The sequence below is a fragment of the Carassius carassius genome, chromosome 5, assembly GCF_963082965.1.
Source record: "Carassius carassius chromosome 5, fCarCar2.1, whole genome shotgun sequence".
NCBI lineage: Eukaryota > Metazoa > Chordata > Actinopteri > Cypriniformes > Cyprinidae > Carassius > Carassius carassius.
The window spans coordinates 21,476,868-21,489,870 of record NC_081759.1 but is presented as its reverse complement, the minus strand read 5'-3'; the positions used below and the strand labels follow the sequence as shown (position 1 = coordinate 21,489,870).

The window sequence follows — 13,003 nt, the reverse complement described above, 5'->3', positions numbered from 1 at the left end:
ATTTAGTCAACAGGAATTTTACTGTAATTTTAGCATGGATGTCATGTGAGATCACATGACTTCATGGGGGTGATTCCACAGAAAGGGGCGTGGCACTTGTCAATCAAGAACAAGTATAGGTCTCTGCAGGAAAGTAATGGGAGTTACCAGATCAGGGTGTTTTTAGACCATCATAGTGATGGTAGGTTTAGAGATGGGGTTAGGTAATGGGGATCATTTTGACTGCATGATTTAGAAACACCCAGCAGTTTGAAAACACCCACAAGCTCATAAACGCCCACTTTTGCTCTGCAGAGACCTAAGTCTCATCAAGAAGCTCCCCTTGGATTGCATGACAAGGTCAGTGACCAAGGATTCTGACTAGATTATTGTTAAGGACATAAATTTGTCATAAATAATACAATGTTCTGAATTGTTGTCAAATGATGTTTGTGATCTATTCAAGCAACAATATACTTGTTAAAGTGTTGAAAATGTGTGTTTTTTTTTCTTTAAACATTTTTTTGTCCCACATTATCAAATATGATCGAGACAGCATGCTTTGGGTAATCTGTCACAGGGGAAATATATATTTAGGGACTTTATAAGTCTAATGACAAGGGATAATATATGCTTTAATTAGAAATGGGTGTTAATGTGGACTACTGGTGGTTATAACATTAGTTCACAGTTGCTAGCAGCTAGCTAAACAAGCTAGAGAGCTGCTACAAAGAAGGAATCTGGGAAACATATTCCAGTTGCAAACAAAGGTATCAGGATGAAGTAAACAGTTAATTTCATTTCCCAAATTCCCAGTTAGTTTAGTATATACAACTGTTCAAATCCCTGAGCAGGAGAGGGATCTGCGCCCAGGCCAGTTGACAATGTTCTGTACATAGACACACACACACACACACACACCCTGCGCATGCACACACACACACACCCACACACACCCACACAGTCATTAGTCAGCTAAAATATGAAAATATCCATGGCCTTAAATTAACTCAATGAAATGTATTACAGAATACAATGGCACCACAGTGTCAGGAAAAGAGATGGCAACAGAAAGAGTGAGGAAGAGAGAGAGAGGGAAATGAAATAAATAAGAAGAAGCTAAACCAATGGAATGAGAGTAGAATGAGTTCAAAGAGCTCAAGGAGGCAGTTCCCCGAGTAGCCCCAATTTTCATTGAAAGTGGAGAATTTTAATAACTGACTGAATAATCCATTAATTAAATTGTTGCTTGCTTTTGCTTAGATTTTAGTCGATTCTTTAAAATGTTAATACATTGTTAAACAATTTTAATATTTTTAAATGAATTAAAATTAATCAACACAGTAGACTGTTCAGCCTGTGTACAGACATACATTATTTTTTCCTGATTTTGAAATATACATTTCCTTACTGAGATTTCTATACTTGTTTTTTTTTTTTTTTTTTTCATAATGCTTTTTAAAGATTGGTGATATTGTGTTTGGTATGCATAAAGTATTGTGAAAATAGCCTTTTTTAGGCCTAATACACATGTTCCAGATTATCACAAAATTTTGTTTTTGTTTTTTTTCTGCACGAAAAACACTAATAATATCTCCTCTGGGTATAATATTCTTTCTTCTGATGTGGTTAGAAAACATCTTAGGGATCTAATGTGTTAGATATCGAAATAAATCACAGAAGTCAAAATTGCAAAAAAAATTCCCAGATTACATGAATTCACCCTATCAAGGATTTGTACAAAATGTATGCAATTGTAATATGCAGTAAGTGCCCTCTCATCTTTATTTTAGTCTGTTTTAAATTCATTATGGATTAAGTTCATCACCATTGTTGACAGTTAAAGTACAGATGAAGGTGGACCGCAAAGTTTAGTCTGGGACATGGAGGTTGACAAATGTTACTTTTGAATTTCTGAATTATGATGCATACTTTGTTGTCAGATCTGAACACAGCATTGAGGTGCCATCATGATGAGAGTTACACCCATTTACAGCAGTGGATGCATTGGTGACAAAGTGATGCAACATTAATTTCTCCAAATATGTCCCGATGAAGAAATAAACTCATCTACATTTTGGATGACCTGAGTGTGGGTAAATGTTCAGTAAATTTCATTTTTGGGTGAAATATTCCTTCAGTTGAAAATCACCTTTCTTTTGCTGCCATGAAACATTGTAAAACTTTTGTTTTTCATGCTATTGTGGATTTATTTGTCTGTAATTATAACACTTTTGGTTATCCGTCTTGTTCCTGCTTTAACCAATTTTTCTGAATTTCAATCCTTTAGCTCTGCTTTTTTATTTTTACATTTTACATGCCAACACAAATTAATTCATTAACTTCACAAATTGTATAAATATATCAACAGAGACTAACAGGATTTATAACTGAATGTTCCTTAATAAGCATTATTTCAACTGTAACACACCACAAAAGTAAGATACAATTAAACATTTTGATTCTATTTTCGCATTTAAATGTTAGGCAAAAAAAATTCACTAATTTCGCCAACACTACTTGCTGTGTACTGTAAAAATCCTGGGGTCAGCTGCATAAACTTATTTAAGACTGTGTCCTAATAATTTGACCATCTAGCATAACCAAGGGGTGATCAAATTTTCTAATTCAACTTAGACTTATTTACATTTTTATGTAACTACCTTAAAAAAAGTGATTACCAGTATTAAAGAAAATAAAAATGAATGGATGTAATTTAAATAATTAATTAATTTGTAAGACATTTTATGCAATCAGCCCCAGATCCTTCATTTACATTTTACAGGGGTGATTTAATAACTTTGCAAAGCAATGTTCTATCAAACAAATTAAATGATGACATTTGCCTCACATATATGCGGATAGGATCTTTCTTTACTAACTATTTGTATGCTTCCTCTACTGTCTGTCTGATCTTCTGGATCAGATTTCTTTCAGCTGAAGTCAGGTTCTCCATTTGTGACTAGTAGGCCTATACTTGATTATAACTCTTTTCTGTCTATTCTATTTCAAATAGGTTTGTTTTGAACATCAAACGCGTTCCAGATTAAGTATGTAGGTTTTAGGCAGTATGAATGTGATTGCGTAACGCGATTGTGCGCTCATCTCCCGTTGGCTGCTCGTGCGCTTCTCAAAGTGGAGGGACAGAGGGAGGGAGGGGGCTCCAGCTCGCGCTCACATACACAACACAACTACAGCCACGTAATATTCATCCACGGGGGTTTACGGGAATAAAAAATATTATAGGCTAATCGACAGAGTTTTTAAAAATCAGGTAAGTCCCGTTCTCTTTCTATGAAAAATGCTCTGTCGTTATTTTTCTTCTTCAAATCAGAGAAATTTAATGGCGCGACGTGCATCAGCGCACTGGATTAGTGTTTGTTTACTAAGCTTCTTCTCCTGCTCCAGTTCACCAGGTTCATTCTTTATGAGGAATGAATCGTGCATATTTATTTAAATACTTAACTTTTGCCCAAGTCTGGCCATATGTATGTCGAAAAATCATTTACAATAAACCTGTTTTAACAAAACCCAGTCTTTGCTGCAGAACAGAGCACATCCAGAATGTTTAATTGAGTTTATTATTAATGACACATGTGCGCTGTGTTATGCAACTGTAAGCCTTTGGGGGCTGCATGCTTTATAAGCGTTTTACTTGACGAATCCTGCCCGGTCCAGCTCAAATGTGAGCTTTAAATTGCTCGACAGGCCCACATTCGTCAAACATAGTTGTTTAAACACAAAAGATCTTTTTTGCACCTATGCGCGCGCACTTCGCAGTTTTTACTCGAAAAAAATATATATAATAATTCTCGAAACACACATTCAGGAACGTAGACCAATAAGTTCCGAGCAAATATTTTCGTATTGATGTTTTGAAAATGGTTTCCGGATAAATGTCTCTAGTTGAGATGGAGGAACACGTGTATGAAGTATTGAATTAGTTTGTTTTGGTTCGTGGGACTTTAAATGCAGGGATTCCTCCTGCAGCGTGGCGGGACACACACACACACACCCCTCTGCTTTAGCTCGCTTAAAGTACACAGTGTTCCAGGCTTTTGTTAGGGGCCCCAAGTACTGAGGACTGAAAACCTCAGATACTTTTGCTTTGTGTTTTAGATAAAGCATTCTCTTTGCATGAAATTAATATGGAATTACATTTTTATTATTATTAATTTTTGTGTCCTTTGATTTCTTCCGTAGTTGAGCTTTTTAAAAATAGTATGTCATATATATTAGTTGGTGTTGTTGTTTAGGTGACTTCTGTTGTTATTGGAAAGTTTAGTTATTTTGCATAAATTAATATATTTATAGACATATTTTTTCATTCATTTATTCATTCATTTATTAATTATTAATTTAAAAACATTTTATGCACACTGCAGATAAAGCTTTACCTAAACTTTAGTGATGCTAAAATCGATACTGAATGAGTTTATTTAAAGAATGCTTATTGGTCGTTAAAGTATTTATTTATTTGTTAGTTAATGTGACCCTGGACAAGTGTTGTCAAGTCTGCGGTTTAGGCTAGTTTATCACTGTTGCCGCGGGTCGTTTTTCATGTTCACGGGTTGAAGCAACACCAATAATTTAGCCCCTAAATTGCGATTTTGAGAAGTGTTATCAGACATGTTTTTTTTTTTACCCGGAGACCCACCTCAAAATGTGATTGGCCTATTCTTGGGCTAGGTTTGAATAGCAATTGGCTGAGTCTGGACCAAAAAATCCAGTCATAAAATATTTTATTAAAGAATAAGCTTTCCATTGATGTATGGTTTGTTAGAATAGGACAATATTTGGCCGAGATACAACTATTCAAAAATCTGGAATCTGAGGGTGATAAAAAATTAAATCAAAATATTGAGAAAATCGCCTTTAAAGTTGGCCAAATTAAATTCTTACTACTTAATATCCTAATGATTTTATGCATAAAAGATAAAATCAATAATTTTGACCCATACAATGTATTGCTGGCTATTGCTACAAATATACCCTACTGACTTAAGACTAGATTTGTGCTCCAGGGTCACATATTATAGTGCATGCTGCAGATGAATGGTAAGACAAGTCCATTAGCACATGCACTGATGTAGAATTTCTGCATGACTTGTTTTCATGTTGGCCTACAATGTCACATGTAAATGCCATGTGCAAAGCACCTCCTATTTTACATGAATGTGTGTACAGAAAATTTGTTCTGTACAATACATTTCATAAAAGTTTGCTGCTCTTCTATAAAGAATAAAGTAATGTGATAAAAAATTTTTAATTTGTAAAGCAACTTCTGAATCTGGTAAATTTGATACCTTTGAATTAATTGATTGTATGAATCCACATGACATGAGTTAATTTGAAGTTGACATAGACTTGCCATCAGTGTCATTAATCAAGCACATCATTGACAATCTATAAGTACGTTGTGAAGCTAGGTAGCTACATTTATGTTTGATATCTTCCAGTTAACCAGATTGCACGCTGGTTGTGTGGTTGTAGTTCACAACGAGCATGTTTCTGCAAAGAGCCAATATTCATATCCAGTTGCCCTGCAGGTGTGTACATGAGTAAGGTGTTCATCTGGTTCTCAGCAAACCCAAACACACAGACACGCACAGAGCTTGCTTTTCTGCCTCACTGGTAATGTTCCCTGACAGAAGAGCCATTGACTAATTCATAAGGCAGCCCTTAAACTGTTTTTCCTATCAAATATATTCACTTTAGAGGCACAACATGGACAAACCCACTTTGTTATGAGGCTTACTAACAAACACATTCTTGTATTGACTGCATGGTTCAGACACAAGCTAACACTCAGTCTGTGCTCTAAAGGCATAATTCATTACATATTGACTTTTGTATGTTTTACATTTACTGTTATGTCTCAGTGGGATTTGCACTTTCAAAGGTGGTATGTAGAGTGAAGAGACAGATGATACATACAACAAGTATGTAATTACACATGTGATCTTTAAGGCAACTATATAAGCATTAAACAAACGTGCCAAACCAGAAAAGAGGCCCACAATTAGAGCTGCACGATTAATCGTTAAAAGATCGCGATCTCGATTCAGACACCATCTCGATCTCATTTCTAAATGACAACGATTCCCTGAGTCTACCGGATCATTCAGATCTGTGCTCGCACTGCCGCTGACACAGAGAGAGCAGTTAGCTTGTTTGGTTAAGAAACATCTTCACAAAGTGTCTTTTCAACTACAGAGTATTATTTCTGTCTTACAGTCATTTATATAGTTTGTAGTTCAGATCAAACATTGATGTCTATATTGTAGCGATCAAAATAATGCAAATCCCCTTTTTGAAAGTACTGCGCTTCAAATAACGTTTGTGTCGATTGTGTATTTGTCAATTAATTAATTTTTTTATTCAAGAGAATCGTTTAAAAACGCTGATTCATCCAGTAATGAAACAAGTGAAGTAGGTTTACGAGTGAGTCGTTGAATCAGTGATTTAAACAACTTTTTCATCATTCTAATATAAAAAATGGGGGTTTAAAATATGTTATATATACACTACCAGTCAAAAGTTTTTGAACCATAAGATGTGTAATGTTTTTAAAGTCTCTTCTGTTGTGCTTCTGCTCGACTTGTTAAAATGTTTAATAATTACATCAGATTAATTAGACCCTTTTAAATAGACTGCAGCAATAATATTTTGTCACACATAATTTTGTTTAGTTCAGAATCTTAGGAGAATCGTGATCTCTATATGAGACCAAAAAAAAATCATGATTCTCAATTTATCCAGAATCGTGCAGCCCTACCCACAATACAGTCAGCTTTGTTTGTTTTGTGTGTATGTTACATGCATTGCTCCTCTTGCTTCTATGTTCTTCAACTCCAGGACTCTCTCCATATTTCTGCATAGCTACTTGGTAGGATATGTGAGAACTACTAACATTTATGTGGTTGAATTGAGGTGTAGGTGTGGCACACTAGAATACCTTAAGCTATCCATGATATTTTATTTCAATAATCTTTTAGAACGACTGCCAGTTCTATCACTCAAGGGCAATTCTAAGCCTTATGTCGCAAGCAGCATTTACCACATTCTTAAAAAACAAAGTTGAAGTGGTAGATACATTTAAACAGATATGAAGCACCTTGCTTTGAACTGTCAAAGTCGAAGTTAGAGGCCAATGTGTCATTTGTGATGAGGAGATCCATAGTGAACAAAGGATTTCAGAACTTTTTTGGTTTGTGACTCCATATTGAATCTATCTTTGAAATCGTGTTTTCCTAAGTTGAAAAGGTCTGTTTGGTTGTTTTACATTTTCTGTTTAGAGTTTTTTTTTTTTAATGCATATTTTGCCATTCACAAACATTAAATCTGTCTCGTTCACACTGAAGTAATAAATTGCTTATTGTAGATCTGTTTCAAGCCCAAGTTCTGTTCTGTTGAGAATTTGGAAAATTGTCTCTTACAAAAGTACATTAAGCAGCACAACTGTTTTTAACACTAATAATTATAAGAAATGTTTCTTGGGCACCAAATCAGCATATTAGTATGATTTTTATGTGACACAGAAGACTGGAGTAATGGCTGCTGAAAATGAATCTGAAAATATATTCAAATAGAAATTCAAATTTGATTAGAATTTTTATCGAAATTAAATGAAAATAAAGTTTAAATGCATTTTGATAAAATGCAGCTTTGGTGACCATGTTCTATCTACCAGTAAAAGTTGGTTCAAAAGCTATGATACATGGGTTATAAGCAGTCATTATCATTTAGGACTTCCATACAGGAAATGTACATATATACATATATATATATATATTTAGACAAATGTTTTCTTCCATAGGATGGCATTTCCTGTAGATATTCTGACAAATGTGGATCATGAGACCTTAGAGCTAACAGCTGTGGAATACATGTCTCAGCTCCCCTACAAAAAAACTGAGTACTTCAGCCTCTCTGATTCCAAACAGGTAAGGTGAACAAGTGTATTGTCTGCAAATTTATTTGTATATAATTTTCCGGGAAAAGTTAAAAATCGTCCCCTTTAAATAAGTAAATACTTTACTATTCAAAATAAAGGATTAAAGACAAATTATGTTTTTGGGAATATTGACTTTGTGTGTTTTCCTATTGGAAATGGAATCCTATTTTTTCTATATAAGGTGTTGAATACATTTGCACAATGTGACTTTAAAACATTTTGTTAGTACAAACATTTTCACATTTTCAATTATGTTCCCTCTGTGACAGATAGAAATTGGACTCTGCAATGTGAGTTTTGTCCCTCTATATGGAACAGATTCTGAAAAAAAGCTCCTTGCGTTGTTCTCACCTGATGACTCTAACACAGGTAAGTGATAAAAACCAGATTTTTTTTTTTAACATTCTGTGAGGCTAACACTGTATATTTTAACAGATTTATTACAATAATCTGAAGTTGTAGGTCTATATTTGCTGGATCGTTGGTGGGGGGTTGAAGATGTTCTTAAAACAGCAGAGCCCTCAAGAACAGGCCTGAACAAGGTAAGTGTTTTCTATTTTTACACAAGGCCAGTAATGCTTCAATCAGTGACCTAATGTGTCATCATTAGCAAATTGGTTTCTTTTGCAAATATGTATAAGTATATGTTAATAAATAGTGCCATATTTTTCCCAGGTCAGCACACTTGGGGAAAGGATAGCCCTATATGTTCTCAACAGAATTGTGTTGAGAAACGAGAAGAGCAGTGAAGATGTTTTCTTTCTCTGTCATTGTGAGCATGAAGCTGCAAAAATACTATGGAAGGATGGAGAGGCCATTGGCTTTTACTCATTCAAACCCAAAGGCAATGACAGCTCCTCCAAAGCCTCATGTACAATTTTATACCTTACTTGTTGGTTACTTCATGTTTCTCTTCACTTACAGGTAGCTTATGCAGAAACTTCTTGACCCAATGCTATCAACTTCCTATAATGGATACAGTATTTGTCAGGAAGTGTCACCGGGGCCAGGGTCATGCCATAAAGATACTGGAAGACTTTGTTGGTAGCTTCAGGAATGAGTACATAGGGTTAAAATATCCTCTTTCAGAAGCTATGTATAAAGGTATAGAAGCAGGCTTACAGTCTGGTCAAATGTCACATTTTCTCATATAACATATATTATTCTTGGTTTCTGTGCCTGGCATCTAACTCTTTCTTTACAGTTTGTGAAAAGTACTTCAGTATATATCCAGCAGACAAGGAGCTTCTGTGGGAAGTAGAGCATACAGGAAGCCCTTTCCAGAGAACTCTAATAGCCAACAGGCTACAGAAGTTGAAGCTAAAGGGTAAGAAAAATATCAGCATTTTTAGCTGCAGTGATATGGAAATATTCATATTTTATATTATTTTATGATGATGAATTTAATGGATTAATTGCCATATCATGTAATTAATCTGATTTAAAATTTTAAGAGATTTACAGTCCTAATAATGTGATACGTCTTTAACAGAGAAGGACCAGGTTGTGAGCGAACTGAATTTTGACGTAGATGATGCCACTGCTCCAATGGAAATTGAGATCACAAAGATTCAGGAAATCACTGAATATACAATGGAGATTGTGGTACTCTAATTTCTATTATGTCCTATGTATCATAGGCAAGGAAAAGAAGAAAGAGTCAGACTGTCAGTCTGACTGTTTATTGTACCAAAAGTGTCTTGAAAGGAAACCCATTACTAACATAAGCATATAGGTTACTTGGAATACAACAGAGAATGCAAAACTAACAAACAGTGTTTGAGAGTGAGCAGAGATGCATATTACCTAGAAACAATGTAATGCATGCAGATGTGCCCACATAATTAGTTGGCAACTAATTAAATGTCAAGATCGATGCATGTGATTCTTCAGCCAATGCATCAAAGCCATGGCTGAATGGTTAAACTCATATTAACTGACTTCTAGTTTAAATAACTAAATTACTGTATATACAGTAATATTACAAAGTGAATCTTATATCTAACATTGATATCAACTTTCACGTTTTAGGAGGAGACCATCATAGACATCACTAAAGGCAAGTATGAATTGTTGGTTGAACAATAATTTGCTCAAAAAAGTCTCTTCAGCGGAATCTAGCTGATGTCCGTTACTGTTACAGAAGTGGATGACATACCTGTCACAAGGCGTGGCAGAGGTAGCAACCTGAGACGAAGAGTTATCAGAGAAAATTCAGAGGAGAGGCTTTCAGAGAACATAATCAGGTAAAATTATTTGTCAGCAGAATACATAACAGTACTGATTACTACAGTATGTATAAAAATAACTATGTCTCATAAAGGGTGGAAGACATTGAGGCAGGAGTAGAAAGTTCAGTCGAGGTGGCAGCCTTGGAAAATCTTAACACTTTTTCTGTAAAAGAATCAGAAACAGTACTCAGGGTATGTATTCAACTGAATAAACATCATGTAACAGCTTGAGCATTATTATTATGTACTTTGTTTTCTCAACATGGCCTTTTGTCATTTTCACACTTTCAGGTCATTAATTAACATCTCTCTTCTCTAATTTGTCAGAGCTCAGTAGACACAGTAACTGCAACTGTGACAAACCTTTCAGAGTTTAGAGGATCACAAAAAGAGGAGACACATGAAATTGAAAAAGACATTGTCACAGCTACATCCGAGGGGAGTCCAGTCACCCACCTCACCACAGCTGGGGAAATAAAGAACCAAAGAGGTAGTAAAGAGGAATGTGAAATGGTTATTAATGAGTACACCGTAGATATACAAGGAGCCACTATAGGATCTATTGATCAAAGCCAACCTCAGTCTGTTGTGGACGTAGAAATTGTTAAGATGAGTACAGGAACTGAAGAAAAAAATGAAAATTTAGGGAAGAACGAAGAGGTTGAGCAAGATGAATCAGTGTGTGAGGCAGAGATGGAGGAAATAAAACAAATGTCAGATGAACCAAAAGAGGAAAAAACTGTGAGTGAGACCGAGGTGGCTGAGCAATCAGAGACTCATGCTAAATCAACTGAAAAAGTACAAGCACACTGGGATATGGGAATAACAGAGAATAAAGAAAAAGCAGAAGATGAGGTTATGGCAGAAAGTGAAAAGGACCTAATTGAGAAAAACAGAGATGACAACACAGGCCAAAAGAAAAGTGAACCAATAGATGAAGACACAGTTCTGCGACAGTCAGTGGATGTTGAAGACCAGACAGAGATGGAGGCAGAGTCTGTGAGAGAGGTCCTTACTACTGAAGAGGTCTTATGTGACCAGCCCAAACAAAATGAAGCGGAAACAGAAGTCTCTGAACCAAACCAAACAATGACAAACAAGGATACACTAATTGAAAAAGCAAGTAAACATATATTAGGCCCTGATGAGGCAGAACAAGCCTTCAACAAGAGCAAATTACCCCAAAAGAGAACATCAGGTTTAACTTCTTCAAGGAGGTCCAAAAGACTCAGGCATCAGCCTGCTGAAAAAGATCTTACAACTACACAGTCTGTGAAAACAGGCCAACAAGGATCCAAATATCACAGCAAAGTAATGATGCAAGATAAAGATACTGAACAATCAACAGATGAACCTGAACATGATATTTCTGAGGTTATGGAAAAGATACATGAAACTCAAATTGAAAATAAGGCAGACGCAGAGTCTGAGGTTGAGGAATACAAAGAAAAACACATGCCTACAGTGGAAACTGTGTCTTCTATGGACGATGAAATTACACAGGTTGAGGAAACTGTATTTCCTGAAGTTTCTTTATTAGTGGAAAGAAAAGAAACAGATCAAGAAGAAGCACCATCTGTAGAGCCTTCTGAGATACAGGAATCAAAAACAACACCTAAAGAGGATGAGGAGACAGTGGAGAACAGCACTGTGACGTTGACATTGAGTGAAGCCAAAGTTGTGCTTGTAGATCTGCATGAACTTTCTCCTAATGAGGCAGGTGATAATCATGGAGAGATCAGAATTCCTGAACAAGAGGAAATGAAACTCACCATGTCATCTGAGCTACAAGCAACTGAAGAAAATTTGAGAAAAGAAGAGCAAGATGGTACATTAGATCCCAAACCTATGGAAGAACCACCTTGTACTACTACAACAGAAGGATATGTTGTAGCAGCTGATGCCAACAGAACACCAGAACAATCAACTGCATATAAAGATCAAGAGTATGAGCCAGAATCAGAAACCACAGAGGCTGCTCTTCTAAGCCAAGTTGAGAAACCAGAGAAAACAGACATTGAACAAGATAAAGAGGATAAGCAAGATTTGTATAAGGCAGACAAGTTTCCCAAACAAGGCAAACAAACTCAAAAGAAAGGCTCTATTGACATCCCAAGTAGATCCACAAAGCTTAAAGATCAGCCTGTTTACCCTGGGGAGACAGTTAGATGTCTTAGGAGCACTTTGAAACCAGTCCAGATCACCCCTGTTAGGAGATCTACACGTAGCAAAGCAGTTATTCAACAGGAAAGTGTTGAGCCTCAAGTTGATGTAAAACTCAGGACTGATGAAAACCCTGAGAGGGGTCAACTTCTTGCGGAGGATGTAAGTCCAGAGGAAAATGATATAGCAAAAGCAAATGATGAATGTGGAAGCTCTGAACTTCTTAGAGCTGCAGAAATAGATGATAAAGAGAAAGAACCTCAGATTACAAAGGTTACTGACGAAATCCCACTTATAGAAACAGAAGCTAAGGAGGATGTATTAGAAAAAAGAGTTGAAGACATCAAAACTATTGAGAACAAGGAAGCAAATTTAGCTGGACAATTGGACAGTGAAAAAGAGATGAGCAGTCTAGGTCAGGAGGTACATGTCCAGGTAGAAGAGGTGCCAATCAGCACAGAAAGACATCTCAGACATAGAACAATAAGAGTTCAGACTCCACTGATAAAGAAATCTAGATGTGTACAAAAACTAAAAGCTGAAGCAAATGTTGAACATCAGGAAATACACACATTGGTGAGCAAGAATAAAACTGATACAATTTTGATGACAAAAGAGGGAGAGGATGAAATGGATAAAGATGTCAACAAGATGAAGAACAAAGAAGAACATT

At 35.8% G+C, this 13,003-nt stretch overlaps 1 protein-coding gene across 1 annotated transcript; it reads left to right on the top strand.

Moving 5' to 3' along the window:
• Positions 1 to 3,121: 3,121 nt before the first annotated feature.
• On the top strand, positions 3,122 to 12,999 carry fam169aa (family with sequence similarity 169 member Aa; the record flags this gene model as incomplete). The annotated part of the gene is made up of 12 exons (XM_059549267.1): positions 3,122 to 3,253; positions 7,799 to 7,925; positions 8,206 to 8,305; positions 8,393 to 8,478; positions 8,612 to 8,780; positions 8,861 to 9,040; positions 9,141 to 9,263; positions 9,429 to 9,541; positions 9,968 to 9,995; positions 10,080 to 10,182; positions 10,260 to 10,359; positions 10,495 to 12,999. Coding segments are annotated over exons 2-12 (3,633 nt in total), but the record flags the coding sequence as incomplete, so codon positions are not given.
• Between the last annotated feature and the right edge of the window lie 4 nt (positions 13,000 to 13,003).